The 19,785-nt window shown below is 41.7% G+C and overlaps 1 protein-coding gene across 1 annotated transcript in view; it reads left to right on the top strand.

Moving 5' to 3' along the window:
• Positions 1-19,785, top strand: part of RNFT1 (ring finger protein, transmembrane 1) — a 1,122,488-nt gene that overhangs the window by 25,882 nt on the left and 1,076,821 nt on the right. Inside the window, exons 2-3 of the mRNA XM_044054534.1 lie at positions 15,769-16,205; positions 16,650-16,726. Coding sequence (XP_043910469.1) covers positions 15,769-16,205; positions 16,650-16,726 — 514 coding nt within the window. The remainder of the gene's footprint in view (positions 1-15,768; positions 16,206-16,649; positions 16,727-19,785) is intronic.

The following is a 19,785-nucleotide window of genomic DNA, read 5'->3' as shown; positions in this document are numbered from 1 at the left end:
TCCTAAAATCCACCAGCTAAATACTTGGTTGCAAATTTGTAATAACTTTAACTTCTAGAAACTTAATAGTGTGTACCTTTCCTTCATAGGTAGGTACTAGGCTATCGGCCCAAGGGCCTACGTAAGCATAGCCAACAAGGTTCCCTGGCTTACGCCACCCAAGAAAGTTATTTTCCTGTGCCACAGTCGAGCAGAGACACAGAAGAGGTGTATTTCCTATTTCCCATTCACTCATCAAGATTTTTCTTGAAGAGTGCTAATGAAGAACTTTGCTAGACATAGATGCATAGCCTGTTCGTGTATGGGAAGTCTCTGGGACAGGAATCTATCCCTCCAGCATGTCCTGTTTATTGTGGTGACAAGGTTTAGGTCCCTAGAGCGTGTAGCTCAGAGAGATTGGGATTTCTTTAGGTGTAGCATGTCCAACAGCTCTGGATTTGACATAGCTTTATATGTTAGGCAGAGATCACCTCGGAGTAGGCGATATGCTACAGAGTAAAGCTGGAATTTTTTGAAAAGGTCAGTGTAGGGCATTTGTTTGAGGCCAGTAATCCTCTCTGTGAGGTACTTCTGTGGCCTTTCCAGCTGCTGCAGATGTCTTGTGAGGTACATTCCAAAAGGAGCGTTGTGCTGTATAATGGGTCTAATGAGTGTTGAGTAGAGAGGAACAATGACCTCTTTTTTTTCCTGGATGAGAACCCTTTTATGATGAGGTGTGCCACGTAGAAGGACTTCCTGACTACTGTGGCGATGTGACTATCAAAGGAGAGACTACTGTCCACCTGGGTCATGGCCTTAAACTAAATGCCAAAAAATGTATAGTCATCCCCTTTGGGAAAAACAAAGTACCCACAAATTATCACATAGACAGCAACCCACTGAGTACGGAAAAAGTAATCGGAGACCTAGGGACCCAAGTCGACAGCGACCTCTCATTTGACACCCACGTTGCCAAAGTGGTTAGAAAAACATTCTACCTTGCACACCTCATCATGAAGGGATTCACATCCAGATCCAAGGATGTCATTGTACCCCTATACTCCTCCCTCATCAGACCCATGATTGAGTACAATGCCCCATTTGGTATGTACCTCACCCGGCATTTGCAACAGCTGGAGAGACCACAAAAGTACCTCACCAGTACGTCTCCATCTCGCTCTCGCACTTTCTCTCTGTCTCCCTGGCTCCATCTCGCTCTCTCTATCTCCCCGACTCCATCTCTCTCCCCAGCTCCATCTCTCTCGCTCTCTCTGTCTCCATGTCTCGCTCTGTCTCTTTTTGTCTCTTTCTGTTTGTCTTTCTCTCTCTCTATATATATATATATATATATATATATATATATATATATATATATATATACATATATATATCTGTCTGTCTCTCTATATATCTCGGTCTCTCTCTCTCTATCTCCACGGCTCCATCTCTCCCCTTGGCTACATCTCTCTCTCCCCATCTCCATTTCTCTCATTCTTCTCTTTCTCTCTCTCTCTCCCTCCCTGTCTCCATGGCTCTCTCTCTCTCTCCCTTTTTTCTCTCTCTCTCTCTGTCTCTTTCTGTTTCTTTCTCTCTGTCTGTGTGTGTCTCTCTCTCTCTGACTGTCTGTCTCTCCCTCTCTGTGTCTATATATATATATATATATATATATATATATATATATATATATATATATATATATATAATCTGTGCGTCTCTCTCTCTCTGTATGTCTCTGTGTCTCTCTCTCTCTCTCTCTTTCTCTGTCTCTCGCACTGTCTCTCTCACTCTCTCCATCTCTCTCTCCCAGTCTCCATCACTCTCTCCTCCTTCCATCTCTCTCTCTCCTCCCTCCATCTCTCTCTCTCCCGGTCTCTGTCTCCCCCCTCCCCGTCTCCATCTCTCTCTTTCCCCGTCTCCATCTCTCTGTCTTTCCCCATCTCCGTCTCTCTCTCTCCATCTCTCTCTCCCTCCCTTGCTCTATCTCTCACGCTCTCTCTCTCTTTCGTTCTCCCTTTCCGGCCTTATGAGAAGTTTTTGGCTGAAATGATTGTTTTCAGTGTTATGTTTGTATCTATCCTCTCAAGCCTTTGCTGAAACCAGGTTCTTTTAACCCAGTTGGACTATCCCGCTAAACAAATTTCAAATAAATTAATATTTATTTATTTTTTATTTTATTGCCGTTGGTTTACCAGGATAGTCCATTGGGCCATAAAGAACCCGTTTTCAATGGAGTCCTGGGGAGAAAAGCTCCATAACAGAAGGTATTTTCAACATTTAACAGTTACAATATTAGTACAGAGAGTTATTAATATTGTGTAAACAAACCAATGTAGAACTCATCAATTAGAATAGCAGTCATAACAGTTAAAACAATAGGAAGAAATGTACTAGAATTAAATAAATGTAACATAATACTGATTAGAGAATAAATGTCATAGGTATAGAAGTAGAATATGGTATTGAGGGTGAAATAAGTAGAGTTAGTTATGTGGGGTGGGAACAAGAGCATTCCCACTGAGAAGCTAGATGAAAGTGAAGAGACTTTTGAAGGCAGAGTGGTTAGAGGTGGTGCGGATGAGTGGAGGTAGGGAGTTCAGAGGCGGCGAGGCTAAAGGAAAGAAGGTTTTGCCTGGGGATGAGTCGGTCTGTGTACTTCGAGTAGATTTTGATTATTTGACCTTAGAACTCTGTTAGGTAGGTGCATTTTAAAGGCAGAAGAAAGAGAGGGACAGAGGGTAGGGTTGAAAATAAGCTTATGGGCTAGAGTTAGTTGAGTATAAGTTAGTTGATTGGGAAGTTCTAGCCATTTTAGCTTATGGAGGGAGATGCAGTGGTGGGTGGAGGATTTTTGGCTGGTGGCGAATTTTGCAATTTTGTTGTAACAGGAGGTAAGTTGTTGTTTTAAACAGGACTGAAGATTAGTCAGTAGTGGGGCACCATATAGAAGGGATGGTATTAGGAAGGAGGTAGAAAGAGTGATTTTAGTGGCAGATGTGAGGTAGGTGTTTTGTCTATAAAGCATGCCAAGTTTCTGGTGTGTTTTTTTGATGATAATTTGCAGGTGGGAGTTAAATTTCAGTTGGTTATCGATTTGGACCCCAAGAAGCTTGGTTTCTGATACTATTTCAAGAGGTGAGTTGTGTAGAGTAGTAATTGAGAAGGTACCCATGTCGGGAGGGATGACTTTGGAAGGAGTAAATAACATTAATTTGGTTTTGGAAGCATTGAGAGCTAGATGATTACATAGCATCCATTGTTCTGTGGAAGAGAAGGCATCTTGAGTAAGTTTTTGTAGGGTATTAATAGAAGAGGCAGAACAGATGATAGTTGAGTCATCGGCATATTGGATGATGCTAGAGAAAGGGATAGATTTGTGGAAGTCATTTATAAAGATGTTGAAGAGAAGAGGACCCAGTATGGAGCCTTGGGGAACTCCTGTAGGGGTACCAAGGAAAGAGGAGGTAGCTTTTTTTCCATTTTACAGCTTGGCTTCTGTTAGATAGGTAGCTAGAGAACCATTTCAAAGAGGAGGAAGACAGGTGAAGTTTGGAGAGTTTGTTTAAGATTAGGCTATGTGAGATAGTATCGAAGGCTTTGGAGAGGTCAAGAAGTAAGGTGGAAACAATTTTTCCAGAGTCACGGGCTTTATTTACAACCTCAAGGAAGGAGAGGAGGGCTGTCATGGTGCTATGATTGGGTCTGAAACCGTGCTGTGTGGGAGTTATAAGATGGTTGTCTAGGAGGTGAGGAAGGAGCTGAAGTTGGACACATTTTTCTAAGAGTTTAGAAATGGGGGACAGGATGGCTATGGGACGGAAATTAGTAATGTTATTATTGTTACCACCTTTATGTAGAGGTATAATAAAGGCTTGTTTCCAGACTTGAGGAACTGTGTATTCTTGTAGAGAGCGGTTAATTAAAATGCTAATGGGGTAGGCAAGGGTTTCAGCGGCTATACTGAGAAAGTAAGAAGGGATATTATCAGGAGCATTGGTACATGGTTTCAATTTCTGAAGAAGTTTTTTAATAGTAGATGTTGGTATAGGATTTAATGAGAAGAGGGGGCAGTCAGGAGGGGGGGAGGTGGAGATGGGGATAGGGTGGATGTAGAAGAGGGGGTAGAGGAGTCAGTGGGTGAGGAGTGTGGTATAGAAATAGGAATAGTGGGGGTGGGTAAGGGTATATTAGATAGTAAAGAGATGTTAGAGAAAGAGGAGGTTAATTTAGAAATTGAATCAATAAAGAAGGAATTGAATTGGGTGGCTAAGTCATGATCTGGAGCATTTGGGTCTGGGGTGGGAGTATCCGGTTTGCTGGGGTGGAGGAGAGTAGAGATCCCTTTCCAGAATTTCTGTGGGTTGTTTTTATTTTGGTTTTGGAGTGTAGAGAAGTAGTTTTGACGATCAGAAGTAATGAGTTTCTTTACTTTGTTTTGGAGGATTTTATATTCGTTAAGGAGTGATGTTGTCTTGTGTTTTTGGTAGCGTCCCCAGGCTTTGTCTCTATGTCTCATGATAGCAAGAGTAGTTTTGGAGAGCCATGGGGCTGATTTAGTTTTTACTCTTTTAGTCCGTAAAGGGGCTTGGGAGTCGAGTACTTTTAAGAAAGTTGAGTTAAAGTAAGAGACTGCATCCTCAAGGGATAGTGTTTTTAGACAGTTCCAATTAATTGCTTGCAGTGAGCTTGAAAAGATTACTGGGTTGAAGTTTTTGTGATCACGGATTGTAATGTGGTTGTGAGTATGCTGAAGGATAGTGGGAAGCCGGTGGGTAAAGGTGGGTAAGTGGTCACCAAGTGGGTTGGGAAGAGTGCCAGTTTTGGTGAAGTAGTGAGGGTGGGAGACTAGAATCCAATCCAATATACTCCCATTGGAGGGGTTTTTAGCAGGGTGGGTTACCAGAGTGATCAGTTGTGAGAAATTGTAGAGGTTGATGTTAGTGGGGTTTGTAGGAGACTGTATAAGGGCCCAGTTAATATTAACATCTCCTAGGATTATGGTTTCATTTTTAATGTTACTAGATAGCCAGGAGAGGATGAGTTCAAGTGTGGAAATATTGTCCCCTGGTGGGATATAAAGGGAAGCTATACATATATGTTTGTGATTGTTGATTTGCAGCATTGCAAGGAGAAGTTCGGCATTGTTAAAGTGTGGAGTAGGTTTGTTATATGGAGTGACTACTAGGGAGGAAGTGTATATAAGGGCTACTCCTCCGCCTTTTTTGTGAGGTCTGTCTTTTCTTATGATGGAGTAGTTAGGAGGAACTATTTCAGAGTCTTTAATGTGTGGTTTTAGCCAGGTTTCTGAAATAGTGAGGATGTCAGGTTTATTATGTATGAGCCAAGCATGTAGGTATGGTTAATAAATTGATTAACCATATTGGCATCCTTTTCAAACATTGGGCCTTTCTCCCCTTCTAAAATTGCCAGTTATCATTCACAGTTTTTCTAATTGTGGCTATCACATTTTCACCTGCTTTATTTTCATAGACAATTACGTTTATTTTTTTATTTCAAGCAGTACAAAAAATCTGACCTTTCTTTCTAACCAGTTAGGTTAAGCCGTCCCCTCTGGCCTAATAGATTACTGACCATTTTTTCGATAATTTATTCCCCAAATGGTTTCGAATTGCCTCATCCTAGAGTCATTTTACCAAATGTATGACTTTCTCATCAGCCTTTCTACTAGTTTCCTTTGTTGCTATCTCTAATACAGTCACATGTTTTTACAAACTATACACTAGTGAGGCATTATAAACTGGGCATTGTTTCCAGCCTTTCACCCTTTCTTTGCTTTGACATTGCTCTGGCATAACCTTTGAAGGCCTCCAAAGAATTACATAGCTGGGGACTGTAATCCATTAGTGAGGAAGAATGAAAAGGACAACATCAGATTTGGGAGTTATGTACTTGGTGTCTGCATTGTTCACTTTCATTCTTCCTCACCTTCCCTCCCAGCCTTCCCCCGGTCTTGTCTTTCTAGAAAGATATTGGAAGTTGCATGAATCTTTAGTTCCGCATTTGAGTTGTAGTTCTTACCTTTCTGTCCTGTCTCTATAATTCTATAGACCTAGGCAGCAAACTCGATCTGAGGAGTTGGAGGTAAGTGCATTATAGGAAGGAGAGGAGCTCGAGACTGGGATCTAAAGTCTGGAAAATGCGGCTGAGTCAGATCTGAGGATCAGACCTGTAACCTATCAGTGAGGAAGAATGAAAATGGACAACACAGACACCAAGTTATGGTAAGTACATGACTCCTATTTTAGCACATTGCTGCATGCTGCCCTTGAGGTTTCAGACGTAGCTGTAGAAGGCCTTATGATTATCTTTCACCTGGGAGGCTATCTTAACCTCCTAGTCAGCTTTGTTTGACCTAATTAGGCCTTCTTAGTTGGCTATTCACTTTGATGAGAGTTTCTATTTTTATGGGAATTACCTTTCCTGATTTTTGTCACAGTTTTTCCTTTTGTTTTATATCCTGTTTAATTTGGGATTCCACCAGGGTGGTTTGTTTCTAGGGCCAGTTCTGTGCTTGCTTCTGGTAGGTACAGCAGCCTCTATGCAGCCATTGACATGGTTGTATAGAGGTTCTGAGAGCTGTTCAACATAGCCTGCTGTGTTCTCTGGGTTTGGTGGGACATTGAATATTCACTCACTTAATAAAAGGTAATTTGCCATTGGATAGTTTCTGACTGTTACTGGTTTTAATGGGATTATGGATTTGATTTTGATTTCTTAGGAGACACTTTTATGGACAGACCTTACCAGGGAGGATGAGACATGGGGGTAGGGGGTGTGCAGAGTTCTCGCATATTTGTAAGAACAAGGTCCAGTAAGTTGGAGCCTCTAGTGGGTGTATTCACTATTTTCTCCAGGGCGTTTGTATTTACGAAGTCCAGGAATCTCTGTTCCTGTGGATTTTAAGGCTGTTTAGGATTCCCAGTCTATAGAGAGTTAAAGTCTACTAAGAGCAGGGTGTTAGGTTGGATGTTAAGTGTGTCCAGTAGGTCTAAGTATACATTGTGAGCTTCTTGGGACATGGAGGCTGAACTTTAGCTGGCTAGGATATAGTTTCATAGCTAGGTACTAGGCTATCTGCCCGAAGGCATTTATAAGCCTAGCCGAATGTGTTGGCTTTCGCCGCCCCCTTAAATTAGTTCCCTGTGCCTCTGTCCAGCAGAGCCATTGAAGTGATCCCTGGGGTAAACTTTCTGTTCCCCATCCACTTGTCAAGGTTTCTCTTGAGGAGGGTTAGTGAGGAGCTCTGCGTAATGTAGACTGGAATCTTGTTCCAGAGCATGGGAAGTCTCTGGGACAGGAATCTATCCCTCCAGCACATCCTGTTTATTGTTCTGGTGAGGTTTAGATCTCTGGAGCGTGTGGCTCGAGGGGATATGGTTTTCTTTAGGTGGAGCATGTCCATCAATTCTGGGTTGGACATAGCCTTGTATGTCAGGCAGAGATCACCTCTGAGTAGGCGGTATGCAACCGAGTACAGCTGGAGTTTCTTCAGTCGAGCTGCATAGGGCATCTGCATGAGGCCAGTGATCCTCTTGCTGAGGTACTTCTGTGGTCTTTCCAGTTGTTGCAGTTGTCTTGTAAGGTGCATCCCAAATGGGGTATTGTACTCTATGATGGGTCTGATGAGTGATGCGTAGAGGGGCCCAATGACGTCTTTCGATCCAGATGCAAACACTTTTGTGATTAGGTGGGCTACATAGAAGGATTTTCTAACCACTTTGGCTGTGTGATTATCAAAGGAGAGGTTACTATCTACTTGGGTCCCCAGATCCCTTATTACGTCTTCATATTTAGGGGGCTACCACTTATGTGGTAGTTTGTGGGTACTTTGTTTTTTCCAAAGGGGGATAACTATGCACTTTTTGGCATTTAGCTTGAGGCCATGGTTGTGACACCAGGTATCTGTCTCAGTGAGACCCCTTTGGAGGATGTCTGTGTCAGCCGGAGAGTCAATTACAGCCCCTAGTTTGCAATTGTCTGCGAACTTGGTCAGCCATAGTCCTCCTGTGCTTGCCTGTACCTCTGAGCAGTATATGCCAAACAGGAGGGGTCCTAGGACTGAGCCCTGGGGAACGCCACTTATAACCGGTTTAGAGTCAGACCTAGCTCCCACAACTCTTACCATGTGGGTTCTGTCTGTGAGCCAGTTGGCAACCCATCTCGTGACATAGGGGTTTATGTTCTGGCTGGTGAGCTTGTCTATAATACCTAAGTGGGGAATGGTGTTGAAGGCCTTTGCGAGGTCTAGGTAGGCTGTGTGGACAACCTTTCCCTCGTCTATAGCCTTGGTAACTGTGTCAGAGAAGTCCACCAGGTTTAGGAGGCATGATCTGCCCTTAAAGCCGAACTGGGTAGGGTCCAGTGTTTGGAGGTTTCCAGTGTCTCTGCTAATAAGATCCATGATGATGCGCGCCATAGCTTTGCAGACCAAGCTAGTCAGGCTTATAGGGCGATAGTTCCCAGGGTCCATTGTGGCTTCACCTTTGTGGAGTGGAATAACTGTTGCTGTGCGCCACTCTGTGGGCACGTAGCCTGTGGAGAGGCTGAGTTTAAACAGTGAGTTTAGGTGAGGGGTTAGTTCATCTTTGAGCTCATGTAGGACGCAGCCTGGGACGCTGTCCAGTCCCATTGATGCTGTGTTTTTGGCTTTGGAGAGGGCTATTTTAACCTGAGTGTCTGTGATTTCAGGGGCACTACATTCGTCTGGTATTGTTATGGGCCCTTTTGGGGGTGAGAGGGGGGTGAAGTTTGCACTGAACTGATCTGCCAGGATGTTGGCTATATCGGTCGGTTCAGTGTATTTTGTGCCATTCTGCACTAACTCTGAGCAGATCTGAGAATTGCCACTTAGATTCGTGACATAGCTAAAGAATGCCTTGTGGTTATCTTTGGAGTCCATGGCAATTTTTCTTTTGAAGCTAGCCATGGATGATTTTATGGGAGAACATAGTTTCTTGCTGATAATGATCAGGGATGTCTTCCCTTCTTGTGATTTTACTCTTTTCTGTACTAGTTTCCTCCTTCTGTTGTATAGCTTGTTTATGGCAAGGGTCCGCCAGACTGGTTTCCTTTTCTTGGAGGAGCGAGACCTGGTTTTGTTTGGGATAGCATGATCCATGCATTCTTGTAGGTGCCTGTAGAGTGCATTGGTAAAGGATTTTGCAGCTTGGACAGCGTTATCCTTTAGCATAGTGGCTTTGAATCTTCCCACCTCGGTCTTAAGTAACGTGAAGTTTGCTTTTGAAAAGTTTCTCATGGTGGTTTCTTTGACCAGGGGTGGTGGTGGAATGTGGATATCCAGAGTGATTAGTTTATGGTCAAATCTAACCCGCGAGGGGTTGACCTCCGGTGTGGAACACCGGTCGCCCATGTTGGTGATGACCAGGTCCAATATGTTGTCACCTCTGGTGGGGGTGTTGACTAGTTGATCCATGGCGTTTGAGTTTATAAATTTTAGGAAATGTTGTGCAAGGGAGTTTGTACTTGAGTAGTTCTCCCAGTTAATGTTTGGGTAATTGAAATCACCCAATATCAGGGTGTTTGGTAGGACCTTTCTTTCCCATTGTTTCCATCCTGTTCGACCACCTTAGAGGTATGCCTGTTACTAGTGTATATAGAGACACCTTCTCTTTATCACTTTTCTGTGCAGCCACTAGTGTAAAAGTGTGGAAGGCACTGAAACATTACACTGCTGGGGTACACTCTGCAGCCTTAAACCATGTCTTGGTAACTGAACAGCTGTCTATATTCTCATGTGTGAGGACGGTTTGCAGGGACTGTAGTGTTTTGTTTTGGCTGCTGGCATTAAGCAGTAACACCTTGAGGTTAATTCGAATTGATTTTGTTATATCTGTAGGTTTATCAATTTGACATTGTCTAAAAAAGGCACTATGGGGTGAATAATGTTTTAGCCAGTATTTGAAAGCCTAGAAGGGAGAGCTGCAGACCATCCTTGGCAAAGCAGCATGGTCTGTTAACCATGTCCTTCCAAGCTGAGAAATATTGGATCCCTTTAGAATGACACCAGAACGACAACCAGTTGTTTAACTCGATCATGTTTTGCTCATATTGTGTCATCATCCTTGGTGGCAGTTACGCTGCACAATGCTAGGCTTATACCAGCCAGAGACACATAGTCTGAAAGCTCCATAATATCTCTCTTCATATAGTCCAGGAGGTACATCTCGGATAATTTTACACCCATACGGACCATGATGGAATCCTGCTGGTACCTGTGGTATGACTTTGAGTGCTTGCATAATTTGGCAGATTCTGGCTCCAAGTAAGCAACTAACAATTACTCCTGTAACCAGGCTGAACAAGGAGAAGATATCAGTATATCTTACAATGGAGTCCCCGATGACAAGAGTCCTGGGAAGTGTGGTTGCTTGCCTTGGGGGCTTGGTGTTTACTGTTCCACTAAGAGGGACAGTAGATCTGGTGTTGGGTGGTGTTTTTTTCTGAGTGCCTTTGAGCTTGCAGAGCCACAGCTTTGACAATGGGTGATATAGGCGATCTTTGTTTAGGAAGATTGCTTTTTACCTCAGCATGTGTTAGTTTACATGTTGTATACCTGGTTTCAGCAAACTGATGTGCGCTTGTATGTGAGAGAGTAGCCTCCATTGCCATTGTGTAAATACACCTCTTGCATACTGTGCCTGCTTCTTTAAGGATTAAGTGGTTGTCATTGAATATGAGAAAGTTGCTCTGTTGTCTCAAAATACCCATATCCACTAAGCTGGCTACAGTGAAGTTAGGAAATTGTATATCCATACTGTCCAGTTCTTTGTTTTGTGAGCTACAAGGGGGTGGTGTATTTGGGGTTGGAGGCTATTAAGGGAACTTTAACAGAGCAGATTATGCTAAACCGTACCAAATTATACTAACTTTAATGTTTACACGGTACTGAATTCAACTAAATATGTAGGTATTGATACTTGACTCTCAACTAGATGCTCTAAACTTGTTGGCATACAAGCTGTTTGTTATACAGGGTACAGTTTTATAAACTGTTCTTTCTAAGTATTTGCTATTGTACAGGGCACTGCCAACCCATGTAAACATGCAAAATTTCTTGTAGCACAGAACCCCCACCCCTCAGAAAACTAATAAGCCCACTGGGCAATACATGACTGCACTGAGAGTCCTTTTGTGTATTTCCCAACTCGGAACAACCACCTCCTTCCACAAGATGAATAAACCCTGTCCTCCTAATGTAAAAAACACAGTAGAAGAGACCCATAGGTGCACTGCTACCACAAACTACTGAAACAACTATCTGGAAATTGATTTTTGAATGCAATTTCAAGGCAGTGTTACAGCAGTATGAGTGCCAAGAAGAGCTCTTTTTTAACAAAAAAAAAATTCTGTGAGACGCAGTCACAAAAGCGTGAAAAGACAATGATCAATCAAAATAACTTATGTGATTTAGCAGTCAAAGGAACTTTAACTCTGCCTGGATGGCACTGGATAAAAGTAAAACCTCACTTGAATGCAGGCTAGGATTCCAAGCTTTGCTGGGTTCCTGAAAAGTGAATAAGAGACCATACATAGTAAAGGAGGTTTACTCAAGAGCAGTACTGGTTTGCTGGGTGGGCACTCAGTGTCATGGATCTGTAGAAAACAGTAGGTGGGAAGAGTACATAAATAGCTTGTACAACAGTATATATATCAATGAAAGAGGGGAGAGGGACTTTGGAAATCAGATCATCGTAAGGGGTGGAGGCCACATACACAGCCTTCTTACAAAATGACACCAGTAGTAAGGGTGGGAGGGTTGGAGAAAATCAACCAGGCTAGCTCTAGTGAAGCATACCGTCAAATAAAGGCAATATTGGAGTTCTTTCAGAAGCTTTAGTTTAATGTGTTAAGATGGTGCTGGCACAGAATGCAACGTTAAGCAGGTAAAAGATAAGCCGAATATAAAAGCACTGAAGCACAAACTGGAGCAGAGACCATTCTCTCACTGTTGACCTACTGCAGTTCAAAGCACCAGACTATGCAGAAATTTACCAGTAAGTGTTTATAGAAAAAAATGCAGCAACAAATGACTAAGATTCAAAATTTTGCAGGATTACACAGTTCTGCCTCCACTCAAACTGCAAGACTATGGGCCAGCAGGGTTTAAAATACCAGTGGATAGCTTTTACAAGTAATTCTACATCTGGAAATAGAAGTGTGGAGTAACACAGAAAAACATTCTTCACACAACTGTTATTAAACATGACTAAGGTCCCGGGACAAATTTAAACTCCAAAAGGATGGAAAAGAGCAGTAAAATGCAATGTATTATTACCACACAGGTCACTAAGTGCAAATCGAGTATTTAAGCAGAATTTAAATAATTACATTTTTTTTTGAAAGATATTTTGTCACAGTTCCACACCTCTCTAAGACTTGGCTAAAAGGCTTCATTTTTTCCCTGTAACCAGTGGTACATGGAATAGATAAAACTCCATGCACTATGAAGAATTATAATCGTGTCACTGATCATAACCCCTTATGTGTTCTTGACATGGATGTCAAGATTCACTCTCTTGAGGTGAATTTCTGGGCATCCATGTTTCAAACACGTGATAAGATGGTTATAATTGGTGACCTTATCATAATTCTCTGTATATTACTATGAAGTCGGCATTGTAGGTCAGCGAAGGTCTTTTTCTCTTTTCAGGGCCGAAACTCGGATCTGGTAGTTCTTGCATTGAAAAGGTGGAGTTTCTTGGTGATGTAGGATGATTTTGCAGTATGCTTGATGGCTGCATCTACAAGCTGCAAAATTTCTTGTCATTAAGAATTAACTTTCTCCCTCATTGTCCGCACTAGTTAGGCAGTTTTCTTGACTGTGATCAGCTGAAAATTTTTAAGATATTTTATTATTGAAGGGAAGAGGACAGCTGTGAAAATTCACCTATTTTACTTTGTCATATCTCAGAAATTATGGTTATGAAATTTCCGTGTAATAGTTACTGAATTTTTTTCACTAGTTTTAATTTTAGAACATAATGAGCAGTAGTATTAACCTGAGAATTATTGTATGAAGTAGTCATAAATATTTTATCACTGGAGTTTCCCAAAAATGGCAACACTCTACTGTTCGATGAGTAACCTTGCTCAAAGGTTTCATATAGTGGCTTAAAGAAATGATACAGCCAACATATAGTAAGTTGCTTATTATTTGCTGATTTTATGCTTTACTTTGTCTTTGCCAGTGGTCATGATCAGCATGGTTACTCCGTGGTTAACATTTGCCATCACGTGACATCATAGGTATCTCATTATCCTTTCATCATCAACCCCCTTTTCCCCATGTTTTTCTACATTGGGTTTAGGTATTCTATCAGATGCCACCACCTTTCTCAGTTCATTGCTACTCTCCCACTTTTTTCAATAGTCGTGCCTGTTGCAGGTCTTCTGTCATGCAGTTCATCTCTTGGCTGGATGGTCTTGTTTCCTCATGCCTTCTTCCTGCCCTCCCAAGTTGTTCTGTCCTTCCCTGCACGTGTCCGAAACACGTTAATTTGCTCTTTTTGACCTTCACTGCAGTTGGAGTTGCTTTGACTTCTGCTGTGATGTCTTCATCTATTCCACAGTGTGCATCCTACCACCCGTCTCATGCATTTCTTCATCTTCATCACCTCTTGGTTCCTCGTCTTCTTTACTTTCTCTGTCCAGGTTTCTGTACCATACAGAAATAGAGGTTGCACTACTGCTTTGTACACCTTTCTTTTCATTTTTTTGGCATTCTTTTACACACTCTGTGCCAGTTGGCTGCAACAACTCTGATTATAGCTTTGACTTCCTCATTCAGACTTCCCATCTCTTCAGCCATCCTTCCCAGATATTTGAAGCTATTATCTTGTTCCACTATTTCCCTTCTGTCTCAGTTTTCAGCTTCTTCTGATTTCACCCCACTTGCTGCCATAACAGCTATCTTATCTGTAACCCATTTCATCCCATGTGCCTTCAGGATTGCATTCTATTCCTCTGTCCTGTGCTGAAGTTCCAGTTCAGAATTTACTCTTAAAGCTACATCTTCTGCATACAATAGCTTTATCTGTCCTCTCTGACCTGTTTGCTAATGTTAATTCATCATTGTGAATAGCAGTGGGCTCATAGCTCACCCTGATGCAGACCCACTCCCACTGCGAATCCCTCTGTGAGTCTGAACACTATTTGTACTTATGTCATTGGGTTCTTGTACATAGCCTGCACTAATTGCACCAGTGTTTTCTAGGACTTTGAGCCATCAGGATTGGCCAAATCATCTTTCTTGGCACCTTGTCATGTACTTTCTCCAAGTAGAGGTATGTATGATTGGACTCTTTCCTCATCTCCAACTTTTTTATTGTCTGTCTTATTGCAAACATCAGTTTGGCTGTGCTACTTCCTAATCTGAATAGGAACTGTTTATCTTGTATTTTACTTCTACTACTCTTATGTATTTATTTCAGTCACCCTCTCCAGGTCTTTTCATGCAGTGTGACAGGAGTTGGATACCTCCTCCTGTTTATCATTTGTCCCAAAGATTTCACTTTACATTAAATCCAGTATTTTAAATAAGTGGCTTTACCCAGCAATTCAGTTCAACAGTTATCCTTCACCGGTAATCCTATCTTAGAAAGGGTATCATGAGTAACGCACGCCTCCATTCACCCTGATAATGTTTGTGTCCAATTTAATTCTCTTTCAGAGCTGTTTTTACAATTTGATAAAAAATGTATATATGTAGACTGTTCCTGGCACCACTGCAGAGTGAGTATAGTGATTTTTACTCGTCTGCTGCATATTGTCCTGCAGAACAGTAGAGACCCCAACTGATTACTCTGCCACTATCTTGCCAGTTCATGAGAGAGAGAGTATTTTTAGTACGAGAAGGAAAGACACCGGCAAGGCCTGTTGCATGTAGCTTATTAATTATTGTTTTTCTAAGTTATTAATGTAGGCTGATGCATAGCTAAACTGCTATACTGTAAATGAAGGATAACGGGTTCTTACAAAATAAGTTAAGACTTTTAAACTTGTGCTGCAGTATGCATAGCTGTTGAGTTTGAAAATTTTTGTAGAGGCATAACAGGGAGTTTTTACCCTAAGGTTAAAGCACTGCGCATTGGCAAGCTATGATTCTGTTAACTGTCAGATCAGATGGATGTCTTTGTTGGGATCTATGTTAGATTATCGAAGTTCTGAAACTTCAAAATTCATGGGGCCAAAAACATATGATTGAAGTTTCGGAACTTCAAACATTAAAAATAAATAAATAAAAACAAAAAAAATTGTGTTTTTACCGTTTTTGCAGGAGAGCAAGCCCCCTTGCACCTTCCCACACCCCAGCTAATTAAGTATACCAACTCTGAGATCGCACTACATTGCTGAAAAGGATGAAGTTCCCATTCCTCGCTGTACCGCAATCTCCATTCTAAACGTTCGAAGTTTCGAAACTTTGATCATATAGTCCCGACCATGTGACTTTCGAATTTTTGAAACTTTGGTAATCTGATAGGGACCCTTTTGTTGAATATTAGCATTTTTATGGGGGTTTTTTGACTAGAGAAAGTATAAGACTGCCGTGTGAAACCATATTATTTTACTGACTTCTTTAGAGTCTCACAGTGGATAAATGTAGGTGAATGGAGTCATACCCAGTTGTGCTTATACCAGACTTTGCAATAAATTTACTTCTGTGCTGTTGATTCCTTTATTTGCATTAAGGTGTTGCACTTGCAAGATATTGAGCTGCATTTTTTTCATTTTTTTTTTTTTTTTTTTTTATAGGAGGCTTCCTAGTGTAACAGAGGAGCCACAACCTGCTAAGCAAATGTTTGAAATGCAGAGAAGTACTCAGCAACACTCTTCAGATTCTGGAACTAGCAGTGGAGTATCTTCAGGCCAAGCGGCTACAGTAACCAGGGCATTAGAGGAAGGAGTGAGAGAAGCTAATAGCAGAGATGCACAGATTTCAGTAAATATGTTACAAGATGACCAAGAAGTATATCGAATGTCTAGGCAACATTCCCATTCCTGCATTCACAGCCATAGTCGCTCTCATCTTCACTCTCATGTCAATGTGGAAAATGCTGAAGAGACTAGTTTAGACACAGATGAACAGAGCGGTTCATTGTCTGAGCTCAAATGCATCTATCAGTGGCTTCAGAAAAGTCTTCCATTTATACTGATTCTTTGTGCCAAACTTGTTGTCCAGCATGCACTCGGTATGTTTCTGAATACTTGTTATACTTATTAATACTGTCACTATTTCACAGCTGTAAATAAATTGGAGCAACTGTCTAATACTATTGTTCCTCTCACAGATTATTGATACTAATTAGTTTGGTTTTAGTGACCCATACCGGCAGCTTTCCATGTTAGTACTAAAAGTTCATTCTGCTTTAGAAGCCTTTGCTCAGTGGTTTTGTAAAGCAGTGTCAGCAGTCCTGAACTTCAGCACACCCGCACACATGACTACACAATAGAAATGAAGAGTTACCATGACATATTTGGCCTGTTGTCCTGGTTTCCCTTGCTTGAATTCATTCTAAAGCTCATGTTACCAACTTCACGGTCAGAAGTAGAATTTTGATTGAAATTACAATTTAAATAACAGACTGGTCTTTTATTGTTTAAACTCTTTTTGTTTTTTTGTTTTGTTTTTTAAGGTATTGCTGTTGGAATCGGACTGATGACAACCTTTCTGTATGCAAATAAAAGTATTGTCAATCAGGTTATTTTAAAGGTGAGTACATTATATTATTATTTATGATTGTCTAGCATACTTGATATGTACATTTGTTCAGAATCAAGATGGTGAAGACTGCTTACAGTTCAATCAATTGAAATAGTTTAGTATTTGAATTATACATTCACAAATTCATATTGTGATAAATGGCTGTGTTGTGCAGAGGGATAGAGTACCAAGTACTACCCATCTGACCTGGAGTTGATTACTGGAGGAGCTAACGCACTGATCAGCTGGGGGGAATGAAGAGAGGAAGCCTGGTCACTACTTCCCGATGGGTGGAGGCATTGAGGAGTGTGTAACAGTGTGTGCCCCCTGCTGATGTCTCTCCACTTCAAACTGGAGACGTAATTAATCCATCAGCTCTTCAGGGAGTGTGGTTGTTTGAGGGGGTTGTGTCGCTCTTAAAAGTGGGTAACAGCCCTATGCTGCACCTATTGCACATGCCCACTCCTAGAACACTTGTGTGACGTTCAGAGGGGGTAGCTTGGGAATATTGTAAAATCCAATGCTGGCTGCTTGGATGACAGCCATGATACACTCAGCTGTTTTCTGCTGTTTTCTTTTTAGGCAGCTAATGTGTAGCATTGCGGTGATCAACCAGATGGTTCTCAGGTAAGCGGAGTGATCAAAAGTATATAATTTGTGAAAGTAGGGCCTAGCCTTTGTCTGTCAGTTGTTGAAATTGCAAGTTGAAACACAATTTCATGTTTTTGTTATTTTGATCTTTTTCTTACAGCAGTTATTTTATCATTGTAAAGACCGCTAGTGACAAGCATAATACCAAATGAATATCATTAGAGGGAACTTAGGAATTAATACAAAACTAGGCTGGCAACACTAGATAATTGCACATTGTGTGAGACGAGGGATCAAAACGACATGAACTGAATGCTCAACAATCTTCGTAGTGCAGCAGAAGAGGTGGAGCAATGAGGAAAAATAGTACAAGGTTGAGAGAGAAGAAAGCTCAGACGAAATATGATTTGATTTTTATTATTATTATTATTATTATTATTATTATTATTATTATTATTAGATGGAGTGCATGATGGGGCCCTAACATTCCTTTCTGGGTAATTTAGTAGTATGTTTTTGCACAGTGTTTGCACTAGGCTGTTCTCCTCGCAGGAGCTGTTAGCATTGCCCTTTATAGTTGCAAATGCTATCAATGTAAAATTTCCTTTAGAATAACTCTCCCTGCAACCTTCTCCAGTCCCCCTTCTGCTGTAGGAGTATCTTGAGTTGCGGGCAGAGCAACATCACCCCGTTGGATAGCTGCAGTTCATACTGAGTATAGAGCCCATTCTTCATCCAAGTGCTGTCATCCCAGACCAGTTAAATCTCCCCACTCTTCTCCCTGGTAAAACCCATAGTAAAAAAAAAAAAAAAAACAGTGAAACTATGGATAGGTACTTTCCTGCTATCTCTGTGGCTACCCTGGTGGACACTGGCAAATTGAGACAATGTAGCAGTTGTCTCATGTATACTGACAACAATCCTGAAACAAACAAACACGATATGTGAGAGACGTAGTTACTTAATGAAATTTGAAACGTGACTCTCACATACTGACATATAAAATGATGAATAGGTTGTCATCACATGCTCATCATTTCCCTCACTAAATAAGGTCTTGAAGCATAATCCCACATATTCAGAGGTACTTGCAAGAAACTTGCCACAGTCTCAGAGGCCTTTGCTATACACTGCTGTCGGTAACCACATTCAAACAAAACCAAGTCAACACCAACCACTATACACAAAAATGCACATCACAGTGTTTCCACAAACAAGCCCATAAAGCAAAACACCACATGTTCAAACATCTTGGTCATAGAGACTCCATCGTGAGACACATGAAGGCCCCCCCCCCCCCCCCCACCAGGTTGGCTAAAGACAGGGTTACAATCTGTTGCCTTTCAGGGTCCAGGATTCGCCAAGCCATGCAGGCACTGGGGTCAGTTACCAGTATGACTCTGTCATAGTCCATGTAGGTGTGAAGGACGTACCTCCCTGGACTGTATGAATAGAGACTTAAGGGACATCTCTGAACACATGTCACAGGCTGGTATCAACCTTGCATTGAGCAACATTCTACCCTCCTCAAGAATAATACCAGAATACAAACTGAAAATGATTGACTTCAGTAATTGGCTTAGCTACTGGTGTCATTCCAAGGGGATCCAGTATTAATCAGCCTGGGACAACATGATCGCCAGACCATGGTGCTATACCAGAGACGGTCTGCACCTGTTGCCGATAGGCGTTCGAATTCTGGCCAAGGCATTAGCCACCCCCATAGTGCCTTTTTCGGCATTGCCAAACCAACGGACCTACCAACGTAAGAAATTCTTCTAATGCCAAGGTGAAGGCTACTGCTGGTCAGTGCTAGAAGTATTAACAAGAAACTACACTCCCTGGAAGCTCTCCTTGCCCTGGAGAATGCTGATATCTGTGCAGTTAGTTTCAAGGCTGTGGAAAGCACGTCAGCAGTGCAAGGCTTCAATGCCTAGCACACATTCAGACCACTCTCTGAAAAGGAAAAAAAAATGAGAGGAGGAGATGTTTCCATTTACATAAAAAGCAATCACACCTCTAGATTGATCAAGTAATATGACTCACTTGCACTACTCCATGTCCAGCTGACAATAGGCAAAATCCCCTACCATGTCGTTGCTAGCTACAGGTCCCTAACCATGAACCATAAAAACCATTCCATGTACCTGAAGTTACTAGACAATCACTTACCATTCAGCCCAACACACTACTTGAGGGTGATTTTTAACCACTCCTCCATAAACTGGGAAACATACATGACCACTAACATACAGGCTCCGAGATTCCTGGACTTTGTCAATGCAAATGCACTGGAACAGCTGGTCTGCACTCCCACAAGGGGCTTGGATATCCTTAACGTGGTGCTCACAAACATGGAGCTTTGAACCCCCCCCCCCCCCTGCATAATGTCCTCATTGGTAAGATTGGTTCATAAATTGGTCTTCATTGAAATAAATGTAACCGTAGTACCCCCATTTCTCCAAGGCAAATTACCT

Source organism: Protopterus annectens, chromosome 13.part0 (genome assembly GCF_019279795.1).
Source record: "Protopterus annectens isolate FY-2018-M chromosome 13.part0, PAN1.0, whole genome shotgun sequence".
Taxonomy (NCBI): domain Eukaryota; kingdom Metazoa; phylum Chordata; order Ceratodontiformes; family Protopteridae; genus Protopterus; species Protopterus annectens.
This window is presented reverse-complemented; position numbering and strand designations above follow the sequence as displayed.